Source organism: Pipistrellus kuhlii, unplaced genomic scaffold (genome assembly GCF_014108245.1).
Source record: "Pipistrellus kuhlii isolate mPipKuh1 unplaced genomic scaffold, mPipKuh1.p scaffold_m20_p_1, whole genome shotgun sequence".
NCBI classification, from domain to species: domain Eukaryota; kingdom Metazoa; phylum Chordata; class Mammalia; order Chiroptera; family Vespertilionidae; genus Pipistrellus; species Pipistrellus kuhlii.
In genome coordinates, this window is record NW_023425404.1 from 46438829 (window position 1) to 46457618 (window position 18790).

Consider the following 18790-nt stretch of genomic DNA (forward strand, 5'->3'; position numbering starts at 1 on the left):
CCTATTTAAAATTTTTTTTTTTTTTTTAACTTAAATCAACAGCTTTTACAACAGCACATAAAAAGCAAAAGGCCACTGGTGAAAAATGTAGCTACTCAGAAAGAGACAAATGCAGCAGGTCCTGATAATCGATCAAAAATCGTGCTTCTGGTAGATGCTTCACAGCAAACGGGTAAGGCAGGGTTCTTCTGTACAGTATATGTTACTGATTTTTAGCTGTTATCATGCATTGGCTTAATAATTGTGGATTATACCATTTTTTATGATTCTAGACTTTTACCCTTTCCTGCCACTTTGTGTAATTCTCTAGAAAGGATGAAACAGTTCATGTCCTTAATGTTCTTTCAACTTATTTGCTGGCTTATATACAATTTTGAACAAGATTTGAGGTTCCCTCATAAAGTAGTGGAACAGTTCAGAAATCAGAGATGGAATTTTTAAAATGCTGTAAAGATATGAGGGAGTCATTTTGATAAAAATCGTAATTCTACATATTCTTATAACTAGATTAAAACCTGTTATAAAACATCCCTAATATTCTATAATACTTTTCTAGAATTAGCAAGTTTTTAATTCATATTTTAGCATAGATCTAAACCAGACTTGTGAGTTCAAACAAGTAAAAACTTTGGATTAGTAGGATATAATTTTGTCATAAGTTTTTTAGAGGATGATATAAACATTAAATGAAAAACTTTATCCAGGTAATAGATAAGAATTAATCTATAATAATAAAAGCATAATATGCAAATTGACCAAACGACGGAATAGCAGAACAACCTTCTGGACGACCACGCTATGACGTACTCTGGTACCACGCCAGCCAAGGCAGGTGCAATGCGATTGGTCTGGGGCCAGGCCCCACCATCGCCCCATGATAGCCTTGTAGAGGGAGGCCCAGGCCACCCACTGGCAGGGCAGTCGACTGGGGGTGGGGGTGGGAAGGGCTCCACGATTGCCCCAAAGAGGGAGGCCTAGGCCACCCTCCGCGCAGTGATGGATTGCAGAGCTCGAAGTGGGTAGGCGGGGCCACCCAGTCAGTAGCCACAGAGGGAGGCCCAGGCCAGCCAAGCGATTGCACCCCATGCCTGTCGCCTGCAGAGGAAGGCATCCGATGGTGGGGGAGGGAGAGCAGTGCTGCACAGATGGCGAGCAGTGGCACTGGTGAGGGGCGGGGCCAGTTGGGTGAAGGAAAGGCCCAGTGAGCCCTGATCCCTGACCAGGCCTAGAGAGACCTTACACAAGGGGTCCCAGATTGTGAGAGCATGCAGGCCAGGCTGAGGCACACACACTCCCGTGCATGAATTTTGTGCACCGGGTCTTTAGTAGTCTTACAATATTCTAGCTATTTTCCAGTTTTTAATCATAAAATTCCACCTAATAGAGAGTAGATAGACGTCTGTCATCTCTCACCCATTCTCATTAACACTAGTAAAAAAAATCTTTGTTAATTATCCAAGGCTAAAAATTAGATCTGTTCAAAGGCACATTTGCTTTTTACGCCTCTAGTCTCCACTCAATGCAGTCTGGTTTAAAATAAATTAGTGGCGCTACTTTCTTTCATTTGGAATTTCATTTTTTTCTTTTGAACTCTATTCAATTATCCTTTTACCATTGCTTAGATCCATTAGGTGCAAGAAAGGATCTGAGAATCAGTTATAAAAAATATTTCTGACAGTACTTGCTGTGTGGTTTGTGGGGCATAAAACACTGATATTAACAAATTCTGAGAAATGTTCAGGGTGAAAATGGAAAAGAATCACATATATTACAAAGTTTTCTATGTTTTGGTTGTTACTAATCCTAATGACCCATTTATACGTGTTTTCAACCCTGGGACTCCTTTAAAAAATTATCTGGCCCTACCTGGTTTGGCTCAGTGGATAGAAAGTCAGCTTGTAGACTCAAGGGTCCCAGGTTCAATTGCAGTCAAGGGCACATACCCAGTTGGGAGTATGCAGGAGGCAGCTGATCTTTCTCATTGATATTTCTAACTCTCTATCCCTCTCCTTTCCTCTCTGTAAAAAAAAAAAATCAATAAAATATATTTTTAAAAATAAAATAAAAAATTATGTGGCTGAAACAAGTTTGGCTCAGTGGATAGAGCGTCAGTCTGCGGATTGAAAGATCCCAGGTTCGATTCTGGTTAGGGGCGTGTGCCTTGGTTGTGGGCACATCCCCAGTAGGGGGTGTGCAGGAGGCAGCTGAATTGATGTTTCTCTCTCATCGATGTTCTAACTATCCCTCTTCCTTCCTTTCTGTAAAAAAAAATCAATAAAATATATTATAAATAAAAATTATTTGTACTTTAATTTTATCATTGTGACCACAAAATCAGCCTTCTGAAGTATCTGTGTGTGTGTGTGTGTGTGTGTGTGTGTGTGTGTATACACACACACACACACACACACACACACACACACACATATATATATATATACGTATAACTAATATGCTAAGTGCCTGACCATCTGACCGGTCACTATGACATGCACTGACCACCAGAGGTAAGACACTCAATGCAGGAGCTGCAGAGCTGCAGTGACTTAGTAGTGGCGGTTCTTGAGAGACACTCCCTGAAACCAGAGAGGAGGGAGCCCTATTCTTCTTGGGGCCATGCAATTCCACCTTTGACCATGGGTTATGTTGTTGCTGGGGCATTGTCGGCCCTGAATCTGGTTTACTGCACACTTGTGTTTGTGTTCCACACCCTGTACAACAGCAACTTTGCAGAGTGCCCTCTCACACTCTGGGACCCCTCGGGGGATGTCAGAGCTGTTTTGACCCAGTCCCCATAGTCCAGGCTGAGGGACCCCACCTGCCAGATGGACCCTGCTTCACAGACGCCAGGGAGGGACCACAGGAGATTGGCTCCAGAGCATGTCCGGCCCATCTCTCCCAGTCCTGCCCCGCTGGTCACCTTTCAATTAATTTCCTTTCAATGTGCATGAATCTATGCACTGGGTGCATGAATTAGAAAATGAAAAGGTGAAGATATAATTTGAGTAGATTATATCTTCTATCAGTATTTTTATTCTTTAGTTTGTTTTCAAATTCTGAGGATTGTATATTCTGTTTTTAATCTTTAGTTTTTAATTTCTTAGGATTAATTGGTATCAGAGGTGGAATGAAATACTATAATTTAAATGAATTTGTAACAGATTTTTACTCTTGAATACAAACTTTTGTTTTTTAATAAGAGTTTAATAAGTTGGGTACATGTAAGATAACTAGAGGCCCAGTGCATGAATTCGTGCACCAGTGGGGTCCTTCGGTCTGGCCTGTGGGACCGGGCTAAAACTGGCTCTCCAACATCCTCCAAGGAGTCCTGGGTTGCAAGAGGGTGCAGGCCATGCCGAGGGACCCCACCAGTGCACAATCAGGCCTGGGGAGGGACTGCAGGAGGGCTCCAGGGCGTATCCGGCTCCTCTCGCTCAGACCTGATGGGCTGGACCCCAGCAGCAAGCTAACCTACCAGTCAGAGTGTCTGCCCCCTGTGGTCAGTGCACATCATAGCGACTGGTCGACGAGTGGACTGTCTCCTCCCTGGTGGTCACAGCATGTCATAGTGACTGGTCAACCAGTCGACTGAATGTCCCCAGGTGGTCGGTGCATATCATTGTGAGCAGTTGAGTGGCCTCAGCATATCATTAGCATATTACGCTTTGACTGGTTGAACGGATGACCAGATGACTGGACACTTAGCATGTAAGGCTTTTATTATATCGGTGTTTAAATGCCACCAACAAATAAAATTTAAGAAAAGGTGCTATTTACATAGCAATAAAAATATTTCTTGCAATGAATCTTATATAACGTGTACCAGACATTTATACAGGAAACTATAACTTTTTAATAGGACATTGTATTTAAAAAATCTGAATATTAGGTTCATGCAGGATGATTTGATATTGCAAATGTTATTTGTCCCTAAGTTAGCCTGTAGGTTCAATGTAATTATAATGAGAATTTCAAAAGAAAATTTGGGGGAACTTGACAAACTAATCTATTTATATAAAAGCCTAAACGATGCTTACGACTGGTCACCTGAATGACCGGTCGACTGGTCACTATGACGCGCACTGACCACCAGCAGACAGACGCTCAATGCAGGAGCTGCCCCTGCTGGTCAGTGCGCTCCCACAGCCAACCTCTCACAGTCCCTTGCCCCGGGCAGCCAACCTTCTGCAGTTTCTTCCCTGGCTGGCCAACCTCTCATGGTCCCTCCACTATCGGGACTGGGCAAGATGGCCCTGATCGTCGGCCAGGCCAAGGGACCCCACCAGTGCATGAATTTGTGCACCAGGCCTCTAGTTATAAAATAAAGGAGAACTGTTTTGCATGCTCCACATCGGGGATCAAGCCTGCAACCCAGGCATGTGCTCTTACCTGGAATCTCACCGTGACCTGGTTTATAGGTCGCTGCTCAGCCACTGAACCGGGTGAGAAACTTTCATATGTACACATACACATTCATTTATCTGTCTAAGAATGTTGACAGCAGTTTTGTTCTTAATAGCAAACCCCCAAACAACCCAAGTGTCCCATCAGTGGTATAGAGGATAAATACATTATAGTATAGTCTTACACAGTGACATAATGAATTACAGTCATATGCATCAGTATCTCAAAACCAATATTGAGGGGATGGTGGGGTGGGTAGCAAGTACGAGGAAAATATGGGCAGTATGATTTTTTTATTTCTATAAAGTTAAAGTTGTACAATTACATGATTTATGTTTTAGGAATACAGAAATTCATGGTAAGTTTTTTTTTTGTTTGTTTTTCGTGGTATTTTTAAAAGGGAGGAGGTAATAAACAGAATTTAGAATAAAGGGTAGCCTCTGAGGGAGGAAGAAGATACAGTGGTGGAGGGGGCATGCAGTGGACCTCAAAGGATTGGGTGATATTCTCTTTCTTAAATGGGTATTGAGGGGATGGTTTTAATATTTTATTATCTTCATAATAAACATGTTATAAACCAACCTGTCAGGAATATCTTACATTTTGATAATCTATGAAAAAAGTTTTTACCATTTACAGAATTAGATGTCTTTATTTTCTTACAACCTTAATAATAACAATTCATCAACTTGATTCTTACAAAGAGTTGTTACACTTTTCTTGCCTTGTAGATTTCCCGTCAGATATTGCTAACAAGTCTCTCTCAGAGAGCTCTGCCACGATGCTTTGGAAGTCCAAAGGCAGGAGGAGAAGAGCATCCCACCCGACTGCCGAATCTTCTAGTGAGCAGGGAGCTAGTGAAGCTGACATTGACAGTGACAGTGGCTACTGCAGTCCCAAACACAGCAACAACCAGCCCGCTGCAGGGGCTTTACGAAATCCTGATTCTAGCGCCATGAATGTATGTGACATTGCTTTGATTTCTTTATCAGTCGTCTGTGTCAGTATTATTCTTGTGTCCTCTGCTAAAGCTTAAGTACCTACTTTCATTAACAATTCTATAGTGATAAGGTGGTTTTAAACATTTTGTATAATTTATTATTATGAAAAATATTCTTTTATGGAGAAGTATTTTTTCTGAGATTGTAATAAGCATCCTTCACACTAGACTAGATTTGGAATCATTTTGTAAGGAATGTGATATTGATTTTGAGCAGAAAATAATTGTCTCTTGTTTCTATTTTTAGCACGTGGAATCATCTATATGTGCAGGTACTTATTTTTCTGCATAGTGTTTTTGCTATACTTTATTCTTTGTCTATGTCAAAGTTTTGCTTTTAAGCATTAACCTTGCTGATTTTGCAAAAATTAGAAATCTTCCAAAGAGATTGATGTTAAATAAAAAATACAGTCTTACTGATAAAATTGAGAATATGACAGCCAGAGGTATTCTGCAGATGACACTTATATTGCTAGGAACTCTAATACCACTTAAAATTTATGGAAGATTACCACTATAACATTTACAATGACTGAATTTCAGTACATAAAGTTAAGGAGCAATTTAGCTTTTGACTTCTGCTGTAAGTAAGTCATATTTTAAATCTCATTTGTTACAGGTAGTGTAAATTGGTCCAATGTAACTTGCCAGACAACTCAGAAAAAACCTTGGATGGAAAAAAATCAGACATTTTCTAGAGGTGGAAGGCAGACTGAACAAAGAAATTCACAGGTAATTTGAATTTGGTTGGACAAATTTGATTAGTGTGAGATTTATTTTAAATGGTATAATGATTTTGAAGGTCAATGTCTTTAATTTTTAGAGATGGATATTAAAGTACTTAAAAGTAAAATATATCTGTAAGTTTAAAATGGCTTAGCCAGTAAAATGATTCAAGTAATGAAACAAAATGGCAAAATGTTGAAAGTAGGTGGTGTGTATGCATGGGCATATATTATACCATTCTCTACTTCTCTGTGTTTAAGAAATATTTTTTTATATTTCATACTTTAAAAATAGAATGCTATTCAATCCTGCTTCACCTGCTCACTTATCCATATAAATATTTTAAAGAATTTCAGTGCCTTAAATATTGATCCTTTGAACTTCAGGCAAATCTGCAGCCTTGTCCATGTGACTTTACTTGACTACAGACACCATATGCCACACTCTGCTTATGCACAGCAGTAGTGATGACTGCCTCTTCCTAATGCAGCCATATTGGGAACTTCCTGACCTTGGGGAGCGGGACCTGGCTACAGTAGGGTGGAACAAGTTATATACTGCCACAAACTTCCAATACTGTCTTCCTGCATTGGTTATCTATGAAATCAGGGACTGTATATTGGTCGGTATTTTTCCTTTTTGACTTTTAGATAGACTTCTTGTTTTCCTTAAATCTAGTCAAGGAATTAAGGTTATACGAATAGATTTGCGGGTGAACTGAAATCAGAGTAAGTTACTACCAGATCACATGGATGAAATACTTGCGTATTTTGACTCCCTAAAATGAAGTACTTCAAAAGTTCCTAACTTTAGGTTGTTAGAAAAATAAGCAGAATAATGCCATCTTCCCTATGGTTGTTGCAAAAATGAGTTGTTATTGTTTGTGAAGCAGTCTAGCTTTATTTGATTAAAAACAAAAGCTAAAACAAGAGTTATTTAAATAGAGTAAACAAAATCTATACAATGTTTTGTTAAGTACTGAAACTTTATGTTTAAAAGTGTATCTGCTAGACCTGCCAATCTTGCAGTCTCAGTACTTACTCGGTACAGGTCTTTTGGTATCAGTAGCCCACTGAAGAGGAAATAATACTGATAGGAAAAATACTTCTCTCTACCTCAAAACTGGTGAGAAATGGAAAAAAAACACACACACACAAAAAAAGACACAACAACAACAAAGAAAATTATGAAAATACATATGGTATGTTAAGTTTTGTTTATTTTGTATCTCTTCATTCCAAAAGAACTAGTGATAGATGTTGAACAAAGTGTTTGTAGGGGGCAGCTGATTGATAGATATTTTTTCTCTCATCAGTGTTTCTGTCTCTCTAAAATAAAAAATAAAAACATTTAAAAAAACAACTCAGTGAAAATGTAGCATGAATAAAAAATATTTTAAAAATGCATTAAAAAAAAATTTTTTCTTACCCCTGTGACAGTTGAACATTTTGTAAATTTCTTTTTTTTAAGTATATTTTTATTGATTTCAGAGAGGAAGAGAGGGAGATTGAAACATCAATGATGAGAGGATCATTGATCGGCTGCCTCCTGCATGCCCCACACTGGGGATCGAGCCTGCATCCTGGGCATGTGCCCTTGACCAGAATCGAACCTGGAACTCTTCCGTCCACAGGCTGACACACTATCCACTGAGTCAAACTGGCTAGAGCTATAAATTTCTTAATAGGATAATAATAATTTGTGATTGAATGAAAATTTTATCCTCTTAAATTTATTTTATTGGAAACAAGATTTTAAGTTTAAATATTTCTTAGGGATTCCTTTCTTAAAAAGATATTGGAAGATTTAAAGTAGTTTACTAAAAAGTAATATTCAGTTTCTCCCAGTATTGACATCTTGCAAAATTTTAGTACAATATCATAACTCAGGTATTGACATTGACACAGTCAAGATGCAGAACAGATCCATCATGGCAAGAAAATCCCTCATATTGTTCTTTTATAACCATGTTCCTTTTCTATCCCCAACCCCACCAGCCTCTCCTTAATCCCTAAACCACTAGTATGTTTCCCCTTGCTATAATTTTGTCATTTCAAGAATATATAAGTGAACTCACACAGTCCTTTTGGATTGGCTTCCTTTCACTTACTGATTCCCTAGAGATTTATTCAGATTGTTGGGTATATCAATAGTTCACTCCTTTTAGTGGCTGACTACTGTTTCATAGTATGGATATACCATAGTGCGATTCTCTATTTTCCCAATGAAGAACACCTAGGTTGTTTCCAGTTCTGGACTATGTTAATAAAACTGTTGTAAACGTTCATTTATAGGAACAAAAAGTAACATAACATATTTTCCTGTTTTTCTTATAATGACCTTATGTCTCAAAAGTTTTAACCGTTCATAATAAATTATGCACTTTTATGAAAATTCATTGAGTTGTATACATTTTGTATACTTTGCTGTAAGTATGATACATGTCAAAAAAATTTTACTTAAAAATAATGAGACTTGGGTTTTTCCCCCCCTTTGGGGTTTGCTTAGGTTGGATTCAAATGCCGAGGACATAGTACTTCCTCAGAAAGAAGACAGAATTTGCAGAAGAGACAAGATAATAAGCAGTTAAACCCCAATCAGTCTCATAGAAGTGACCCAAATTTGGAGGCTTTATATATTGAGGTATTTTTTCACACTTTGTAAACTATTGTGGCAGATGTTCCCATTAAGAAAATAATTTCCTTCTATTATGGTAATACTTCTTATGTGTTAACATGTGACTACTATTAGATTAAAGTTACTCAGTATTGACTCATTTTTGTCTTGATCATTTGTAGGGTGATGTAAAAGTAGGTTTATGGTTGTAAGCACCAAAACAGTTCATTCTTGTATATTTTTTAAAATATATATTTTTTTAATTGATTTCAGAGAGGAAAAGGGAGAGGGAAATAGAAACATCAATGATAAGAGAATCATTGATCAATAGCCTCCTGCACGCCCCCTAATGGGGGTCGAGCCCACAACCCGTGCACTGGACTGGAATCAAATCTAGGACCCTTCAGTCCACAGGCTCACGCTCTATCCACTGAGCCAAACCGGCTAGGGCATTTTTTAATTAATTGTTTTCCATATGAACAACTTTTGCCCCTCCTCGTATAGTCTAATAGTAAGTAATTTTTTAATAAATTGTTGCAAGAGTATTTATCATTTTGAAGTAACATGTAGAGGCGAGCATGATTTTATGTGGATTTCACCTACTATAAAACTTTCTCGGCAGTTTTTATTATTGTTCAGTTTATTATCAAGTTTTTTAGATTTGAATAGTTGAGTCTAATTTGTGCTGCTAGTCAGGAGAGTCTTGAAGAAGGAAGAGGAAAGGTTATTTTACTTTCTCTAATAGGAAGTAAGTTTATATTCTAATTGCAGTATTTCTATTATGGATTCATCTAGTTGGAGGCCTATTTGTATGTGTAAAAGTAAGATAGTCTGAATGATACATTAAGGTGAATAAACATACAGCTATACTTACAGAGGTTGCTTTGTAGTAGAGCAGGGGGGAGGAACCTTTTTACTGCCAAGGGCCGTTTGGATATTTATAACATCATTCTGAGGCCTTACAAAATTATTAACTTAAAAATTAGCCTGCTATACTTGGTCAAACATTTAATTTACTCACCCCTAATGCTGTAGCAGGGCCAGACCAAATGATTTCTCAGGCTTTATACAGCCCCACAGGCCAGATGTTCCTTCCCCTGAGAGAAACATAGACCTGTACCCTCCTAAATACTTGTTTGAGTGTGGTTGGAGTTGAAAGGAGAGACAAGTCTCTTTGGACTTGGGGCAGGGTAGGAATAACATTTGGTATAGATTTAAAAGAATTAGTAAGATTTGGTTGTGCTGATGGTGAACATTTCAGGTAACTCTTTGAATAACACATTTTTGTTGAGTCATAGTTTCTATAAAATAGGTTAATAGATGGAGATTAAGCTGGAAAAAGTGCTTGGACCCAGAGGCTAGAGATTAATGTTATATTAGATTACAGGCCTGGTGCACGAAATTTGTGCATGGGAAGGGTCCCTAGGCCTTGCCAGCAATCAGGGCTGCTCTGTGGGGCAACTGGCGGGGTGATTGGGGGGCTCCCGCTAGCACCCACCTTGGCTGTCCTGGGCCCTGCAGGCTGGGGATGGCTCCTCATTGAGCATCTGCCCCCTGGTGGTCAGTGTTCATCATAGTTCCACTGGTCATTCTGCCACTTGGTCACTTTGCCTATTAGGCTTTTATTATGTAGCATTAGTTTAGTAATTGATCTAAAAGACTTGAGAGTACATCTCAATTATTCTTTTAAGAACAATACATGTGGCAGTTTTATTATTTACATTTAACCATATGATTGGTTCCAAACTTACATTTAGTTAAAGATATGATACAATTTTCTTTTTAAAAAAATACATATTTTTATTAATTTCAGAGAGGAAGGGAGAGGGGGAGAGAGATAGAAACATTAATGATGATAAAGAATTACTGATCAGCTGCCTCCTGCACCCTCCCTACCTAGGCATGTGCCCTGTCCAGGACTTGACTTCCTGATTTATAGGTTGACACTCAACCACTGAGCCACACCAGCGGGGTGAGATATAATTTTCAATGTAAAGGATACTGGTTAAGAAATTACTTTGAATGGGAAATTTAAATTTTTTTTTAGTTTTTAACTTTTAACTGTGATAAGTATGTGTTAATGCAGACATGCAATATATTAATGAACTTCATATTAAGCCTTGTGATTAAATTTTTTCCAAACTACCTGAAATGTGATAAATTTCTTTTAAAATTTATTTTCTGTTACCCTATATCAGGATAGAATTATTAAAAAAAAACTGAATAGTAGAAATACAAAGGATGGACATGTGTGAATATGCGCCCATGCTTGAATAGTTAAATTAGCTATGCTTTTAAATACTCACCTAAGGATATGTTTGTTTGTTTTTATTAATTTTAGAGAGGAAGGAAGAGAGAGAGAAAGATTGAATTGATTGTCTCCCATACCTGCCCTGATGGGGAATCAAACCCCCAAGCTTTTAGTGTATAGGATGACGCTTCAACCAATCGAGCCACTGGCCAGGGCGAGATTTCCTTTTTAAGACTGACTTTAAATAGTTTAATATTAGTACTAAAAAAGTTAATTCCCCATTTTTAATTACGCCTAAGCATTATAAATTTTTTCTTAAAAGTTTATTACTTTGAACTTATTTTATTTGAAATATGAAACTATTTCAGGATGAAGATGGATTTCGAGAAATAAATGAGAATGGAAATGCTAAAGATGAAAATATTCAACAGAAACTTTCTTCAAAAGTAGTAAGTTAAATCTTTTTTAAAAAAAATATAAGCAAAACCCTGGTTGTTTTGGCTTAGTTATTTGAGTATTGTCCTGTGCACCAAGAGGTTGCCAGTTGAATTCCTGGTCAGGGCATATACCCAGGTTTCAGGTTCAGTCCCAGTCAGAGTGCATACAGAGGGAAGGAGCCACCGATCGATGTTTCTTTCTCACATCAATGTTTCTCTCTCTCGTTCTTTTTCCTTCCTCTCTCTCTTAAAAAAAAAAAATCAATAAAAACATTTAAAAAATATAAGGAAATTATTTGAACATCTTTTGAACTATGACTATGTTGAAAAGAAATATTACAGCCAAAACCAGTGTTGGGCTCAGTGGATAGAGCGTTGGTCTGCGGACAGAAAGGTCCCAGGTTCTATTCTAGTCAAGGGCATGTACGTTGGTTGCGGGTCGATGTTTCTCTCTCATCGATGTTTCTAGCTCTTTATCCCTCTCCCTTCCTCTCTGTAAAAAATAAATAAAATATATTTTTTTAAAAAGAAAAGAAATATTACAGGTCAACATAGCTAGCTAGAACAAAGACACTGTCCTAAGTCATAGTTAGTTTCATTGCAGACAAGAAAATACCATTAATGAAATGACATCCATCAACATATATTCCATACTGAAACTTCCCCATTACTTTAGAGTTATTTTGTTTCCAGTCTCGGGTGTAGACAAGCATCACCTATTGCATCAAGCTGTTTTGTCTCTGTTATTTCCCAGTCTAGAATGGTCCCACCATCTCACACTGTTCTTTATGACACTGAATCCTTTGAAGAGTTGAGTCCACATTCTTTTTTTTTTTAAATGTTTTCATTGATTTTTAGAGAGAGAGGGAAGGAGAGGAAGAGAGAGGGAAAGAGAGGGGGAGAGAGAAGAAGAAAGAGAAACATCCATGTGAGAGAGAACCATCAATCAGTTGCCTCCCTTATGCATCCTTATTGGGGATCGAACCCACAATCCAGGCATATGCCCTGACTGGAATCAAACTGGCAACCTTGCAGTGCACAGGACGCAGCACTCAACCAACTGAGCCACACTAGCCAGGGCTATGTTCCACATTCTTGATTGCCTTTCCTTATGATTATACATTTATGGAATCACCAACAATTGTTTTTCTCTGCTTATTATAGTTGGATGACTTACCTGAAAACTCACCAATCAATATAGTTCAGACTCCAATTCCCATTACAACTTCAGTTCCAAAACGTGCAAAAAGTCAGAAGAAGAAAGCTTTAGCAGCGGCCCTTGCCACAGCTCAAGAATATTCAGAAATTAGTATGGAACAAAAAAAATTACAGGTATATATGCATATATATTCATTTTTATGAACAAATGTAATAGTTTATTTGTTATGTTTGCAAGGGTGGACAGAAATAATGACATAGAATCATCTTAAATTGCCACACTTTTGTATTAAAAAGTTAAATGTTTTCTTGTTTACCTTGCAGGAAGCTTTATCAAAAGCAGCAGGAAAAAAGAGTAAAACACCTGTGCAGCTAGATTTGGGGGACATGCTAGCAGCTCTGGAAAAACAACAGCAAGCTATGAAAGCACGGCAAATTACTAATACCAGACCTCTGTCATACACAGGTGATACCGTTAGTCTGAATAATTTGCTTTTTGGCTTTGGTAATTTCTTTTGCATAGTGTTAATTTAAAATTATGTGAATCTAAAGAAATCTGGAGTCTAGTCATTAGCTTTTTTCCTGTTCCCTAGTAGCTCCCATCATTATACTAAAATAAGTAGTTTCCCACTTAATACCTGCCTTTCCTGCCTATAAACTACAGTCTGTTTTATAAGGAACAATCTTTTTAAATATAAGCTGGATTATATCACTCTGCTGCTGGGAACCCCTCAGTAGCTCATCATCTCACTTGGAGTAAAGCCAGAGGCTTAGGCCGTGTCTTAGGTTATCCTGTTATTTTTATACCTGCATCACTCTTCTCTCCTGGTAGCTTGTTCTAGTCATGTTAGCTCCCTGGCAGTTTCACAGACACACCCAGCATGCCCCTAGCTCAGCATCTTTGTGCTGCTGTTTCATTTTCCCAGAACTCTCTCTCCTCAGATATCAATATAGCTTGTTCCTTCAAGTCTGTGTTCAGATGTCAGGTGTTGTACATTTTGAACCAACCAAATTTTTTTCTTCTTTAAAGGTTGAAATAAGAATCATTAGTAATTTGGCTCTCTGTTAAATTATTCAATTTAAAACCAAATGGGAAACTAGAGTTTTTATTAGTGTGTGTGTGTGTGTGAGAGAGAATGAGAGAGAGTGAGAGTGAGAGAGAGAGAGAGAAGAGAGAGAGAGAGAGAGAGAGCGAGAGAGAGAGAGAGAGAGAGAGAGAGAGAGAGAGAGAGAGAGAGAGAGAATATGACTTGGCTTTCTATTGAAAGGGTAAATTATATTTCAGCAATCCTTGTCAAATTTAGAACTCAGAGCTCTATTCTTCCTCATTTCTTCTTTCTTCCTTTTCCTTCTTTTTCTTCCTCCTCATCTTCTAAAAAAAATCTGGAGTCTAGTCGCTTTTTTCCTGCTCCCTTCTTTCTCCTCCTCCTTCTCTTCTTCCTCTTCCTCCTTCTCCTCCTCCTTTTCCTTCCTCCTCCTCCTCTTCCTTCTTCTCCTCCTTCTTTCTCATTTTCCTCTTCTTCTTCCTCCTCTTTTTCTTCCTCCTCCTCTTTCCTTTTTCCCCATTGACCTATCCCCAGCCATTCCTCATTTCTTTTAAGAGTCTTTGTTTTAGAAGATGAATAAGATAAAGGGAAGGTAAAAGAACCAATCAAAAGCAGTGATGTTGAGTGGCAGAATTGAATTTTCTGTTTTTTCTGTACCTTTGTGAAGGATCTAATGTTTTTGAATGAAAACATAAGTACCAATGTATAACTTTAATTCTATTCTTCAAATATTTAAATTATTAGTAACCCATCCAGTTTGAAACTTAACTATCCTATATAATAAAAGGCTAATATGCAAATAGACCAAATGGTAGAATGACAAGTCGCTATGACATGCACTGACCACCAGGGGACAGATGCTCAATGCAGGAGCTTCCCCCTGGTGGTCATTGTGCTTCTATAGGGGGAGTATTACTCAGCCAGAAGCTGGACTCATAGCTGGCGAGTGCAGCAGCGGTGGCTGGAGTCTCTTTCCCCTCCTTGGCAGTGCTAAGGATATCCGATTGCCTGTTTAGGCCCCTCCTCTGAAGGTATCAGTCTGGCATAAAAGAATTAAACATTCCCTGACGACTCCCGGACTGCGAGAAGGTGCAGGCCAGGCTGAGGGACCGCCCCCAAGTGCACTATTTTTGTGCATAAGAGCTGTAGTTAGTGAAAATAATATTGAATGCATACTAAGCTTTAGAGTTGCATGTTGTTGAGATGGGGAGAGTGTCAGTAACATCTCACTAAGAGTAAAGGACTATAGGGAATGGGACAGATTTAGCGGTGTTCTGGTTATAGCTAAGGAAAGATATACTAATGGAAAGACGTTTATATTCTAATCAAGGAGAAGGACATATGCAAATAACTAATGAAAAGTAGCTTCTTAGAGAAGTTAAGTTTTGTGAACCTTTAGAAGAGAAATTTATGTCCCAGGGAGGTATGGAGAAGATATTACATTACATGACTTCATATATGATAGCATTTGGACTGGGCTTTGAAGGGGGAGTAGGAGTCTTCACCGGATGATAGAGGTTAACCTATAATCTGTCCCCAGTGTTTACATTGGGAAGTGTTGATTACAAAGAAATCAACTTTTTGGAAAGTCCAAACAAAGGTAGATGATGATAGAGATTTGAAAAGCTTGTAAGGAATTGATAGGTTTGAGTTTTGTTTGTTTGTTTGTTTTTTACTGATGGAATACAGAAGCATGTCAAAAATGATTGCAAACTCTCTGGCTTCAAGGATTTTGGTGATGGTAGAAGCTGTGATGAAACCTAACAAAGTAAGGATCATGAAAGAAGAATTTTGTTGGGAAGAAGTGCTAGTTAGGGAGATCGTGGTGATTCCCATTTAACTTATAGTTATGTATGCTTGTGCAGTTTAGGTTAGAAGTCAGGAAGTTTTAAATAGAGAAGTTGTAGCGATGGAAATACATAAGATTGTCTGGGCAAGAAAAGTTAGAAGAAGAAAAAAAGATCTTCAGGGATAAAGTCTCGTGGAATGCTTAGATTTAAAGGACAAAGAATAGGTTTAAGAAAGAATGAGAAAATAGGAGAGTGTTGTTACAGAAGGCAGAGTTAGAATAGGGGGTGGGGTATTGGGGGAGATGTGATCTTTGGTACCAAATGCTGAAAGAAACAAAGAATGAAGACTCAAGAGAATTAGATTTGGCAGGGGCAAGGTATTATATGTGATCTTGACAATAGCAGTTTCAAGAAAGTGTATAGGACAGAGACCAGATTGTAAAGATTTGAGAAGTGATGATGAGAATGCAGACTATTCAGAATTTACTCCAAGCAACCTAATTGGCTGCTTTTCTGGAAGAGGTTTATTGATTTGCTTTTCTCCCTCCCTCCTTTTTTCCCTCCCTCCCTCCCTCCAAGGTTTGTGGGGGTTTAAGGGTTAAAGACTTAAGGGGAAAGAGATGGAGCAAATTCTTATGGAATTAATCCTGAAATGGGATTAAGAACACAGGTGAGCCCTGACCGGTTTAGCTCAGTGGATAGAGCATTGGCCTGCAGACTGAAAGGTCCCAGGTTCGATTCCGGTCAAGGGCATGTACCTTCTTTGCAGGGACATCCCCAGTAGAGGGTGTGCAGGAGGCAGCTGATTGATGTTTCTCTGTCATCGATGTTTCTAACTCTCTATCCCTCTCCCTTCCTCTCTGTAGAAAATCAATAATAAAATATATTAAAAAAGAAAGAACACGGGTGATTAGTGAGCCTTGGATGGAGTAAGGGGATGTCTGCTTCCTCCTCTAAGGCCGCTAAGTTTATATTGGATAGTATCTTCTCAGCAGTAGCAGAAAAACTTGTCTGATGAAGTGAGAGGATTGAGATTAAAGTTTAAGATTGGCAAAGGATTTGGGGATAGCCACAGGAGATTGAGGGTATCAGTTAGGCATAAAATTGCTGAACAGTACTGAGAATGCAGCTGGGGGAGGGAGATCCTTCTTAATGACAGAATGAAATGAGGGCTAGACTACATGGAAGTGTGAGAGACAAAGGGGAGGTGCAGAGTTCTGAACTGTCAGAGGTAGAATGATTCTGTTTGGAGACCAATTGCAGAAATTGACATGCTTGAGGGCTGCTGGAGTAGAGTAGAACTAATAACTTAAATATCCCTACTTTAGATTTGCTAAATTAGTTGACTGCACCTGCTTTGTCTTTATATTATGGAGGTTAAAAAAAAAATGGATAAAAGCTGTATCTGAGGGATGCTACATGGCTATGTGCTGCTCTGACAATCTGATGTCTGTTTTTCCACAAGAAGAGGAGTTCTTGTTTTTGTAGATTTTCCATTAGAGAATTTCAAACTATGTGGAGTTGGCAGTAGTAGTAAAACTAATGTTCTTGTTTGTTTTTAGTGGTCACTGCAGCTTCTTTTCACACTAAAGATTCTACTAACAGAAAACCTTTAACCAAAAGTCAGCCCTGTTTGACATCCTTTAATTCTTTGGACATTACTTCCTCTAAAGCAAAAAAAGGAAAAGAGAAGGAAATTGTAAAACTAAAACGGCCCACAGCACTTAAAAAGGTAAACCAAAATCTGAGATGTTTATTTTATAGGACAAATAAGAATTTAAATCTGTTTTGCAATCAGTAGTGTGGCATTTTAGCCAACAGATTATTATGAAATGTTGATAGGCATTATCATAAAGGTGATGATAAAGTTAATTCGAGGTTGGGGATATATCATCAGCTTCCATGGCTATCTGTCTGTATTGAACAGGGCCCTGGAGAGTAAATTCTTTTTATAAGATTTTTTTTTTAAGTTAAACATTTAGCATCCCAAAACATTGGATGCTAGGAATGAGAAGTTCTGGATTCTAATACTAACTTAAGTGGTGTCATGTAGTTTTAGGCAAATTTTACCTCATCTTCTTTATAAATGTTAAGTGGTAGCACTGCTCTGTTTAATTCAGTGTTGTTACTAGGAGGAGATAATCCATGTCCAAATAATTGAAAACTGCAAAATATAAACCTATTGTAACTTTATGACCTGGTTTCCAAACTTCTAATTTGATCCATTTTCAGGGTAACTGTAGGTGCTGCCACCCAGTATTTAAAGACCGAAGTAGATATGCTTAGATAGCTATAGTAGTTTAGAACATAATTTCCTGCCTTTATTTTGGATCTAATACCTTCTTCAGCTATGGTACCTGAAATTACATTTTCTTTTTTGCCAGTCAGTTTCTGTGTAGCCAACTAAATCAAAAATCCTCATGTCCATTTTTTAAGTAAGCTACTACTGTACCTATGTAATAGTGAAAATTTTATATTCAATATACATACTTAAAGAGTGATCAGTAATGAAAGACTGGTAATGACTTTTAGGTTATTTTGAAAGAAAGAGAGGAAAAGAAGGGCCGTTTAACTGTGGACCACAATCTTTTGGGATCTGAGGAACCAATAGAAATGCACTTAGATTTTATTGATGATTTGCCACAGGAGATTGTTTCCCAGGAAGGTAAGATTCCCCCCTTTCCCCTATCTTCTCATGGATTGGTTTAGAGCATTTTAATCGATAGGTGAGCCATCACTAATTACCATATTATTCTCCTTTATGTTTTATCTAAATTTCTTTATTTTTGAGAGTGATTTCATTTGAAGATGCTTCTATAGGGAGATATTTAAAAGGAGGTGAGTAGTGGTATATGGCAGGTCTTTGGCATTTTTGAGACGTAAATCCTAAGTTTATTGTAAACCCTTCATAATGATCTCACCAATGTATCCTCTGTAACTGTCATAGTTCTTTTCATTTGTCTTCTTTTATATCTGGAAAACTTAGCTGTCTTTCTTCATAGGACTGTTTTCAAGTGAATTGTTTTTTTGATTCTCTTTCTTGCTGTCATGAATTAATGCATATGCCACAATGAGTAGAGAATGCACAGCCTGTCATAACACACAGTCCAGTTGGTCACTAAGATTTAGTCCATACAGTAGCCAGCACATATGATTCCAGTTGAGACCTTGACAAATCTATAGATTCCTTCTAAAATTATACTACTGTGAAAGAAAGATTTTAAGAAGAGACTTGGCAAGGTCCCTTATTCTGCTAGTATATATTCCTCAAAAATTTTCACCAATTTTAAATCTGATTTATTTATATATTAAGTAGCAGTGTTCCAGTGTGTTTAGAAAAATGAATTTGCTTCTAAGGATTA

General features: G+C 37.9%; 1 protein-coding gene across 7 annotated transcripts in view; it reads left to right on the forward strand.

The window, feature by feature from the left end:
* SECISBP2L (SECIS binding protein 2 like) overlaps positions 1 to 18790 on the forward strand; it is a 53201-nt gene that overhangs the window by 12820 nt on the left and 21591 nt on the right. For 2 of the 7 annotated variants that reach the window (XM_045582734.1, XM_045582749.1), the window contains 10 exons: positions 43 to 172; positions 5136 to 5365; positions 5652 to 5676; positions 6024 to 6136; positions 8639 to 8773; positions 11366 to 11446; positions 12599 to 12766; positions 12917 to 13097; positions 16991 to 17160; positions 17961 to 18093. In XM_045582734.1, the coding sequence (XP_045438690.1) occupies positions 43 to 172; positions 5136 to 5365; positions 5652 to 5676; positions 6024 to 6136; positions 8639 to 8773; positions 11366 to 11446; positions 12599 to 12766; positions 12917 to 13097; positions 16991 to 17160; positions 17961 to 18093 (1366 nt within the window). The remainder of the gene's footprint in view (positions 1 to 42; positions 173 to 5135; positions 5366 to 5651; positions 5677 to 6023; positions 6137 to 8638; positions 8774 to 11365; positions 11447 to 12598; positions 12767 to 12916; positions 13098 to 16990; positions 17161 to 17960; positions 18094 to 18790) is intronic. The other 5 variants (XM_036442757.2, XM_045582746.1, XM_045582748.1 and 2 more) reach the window with 5 other exon arrangements.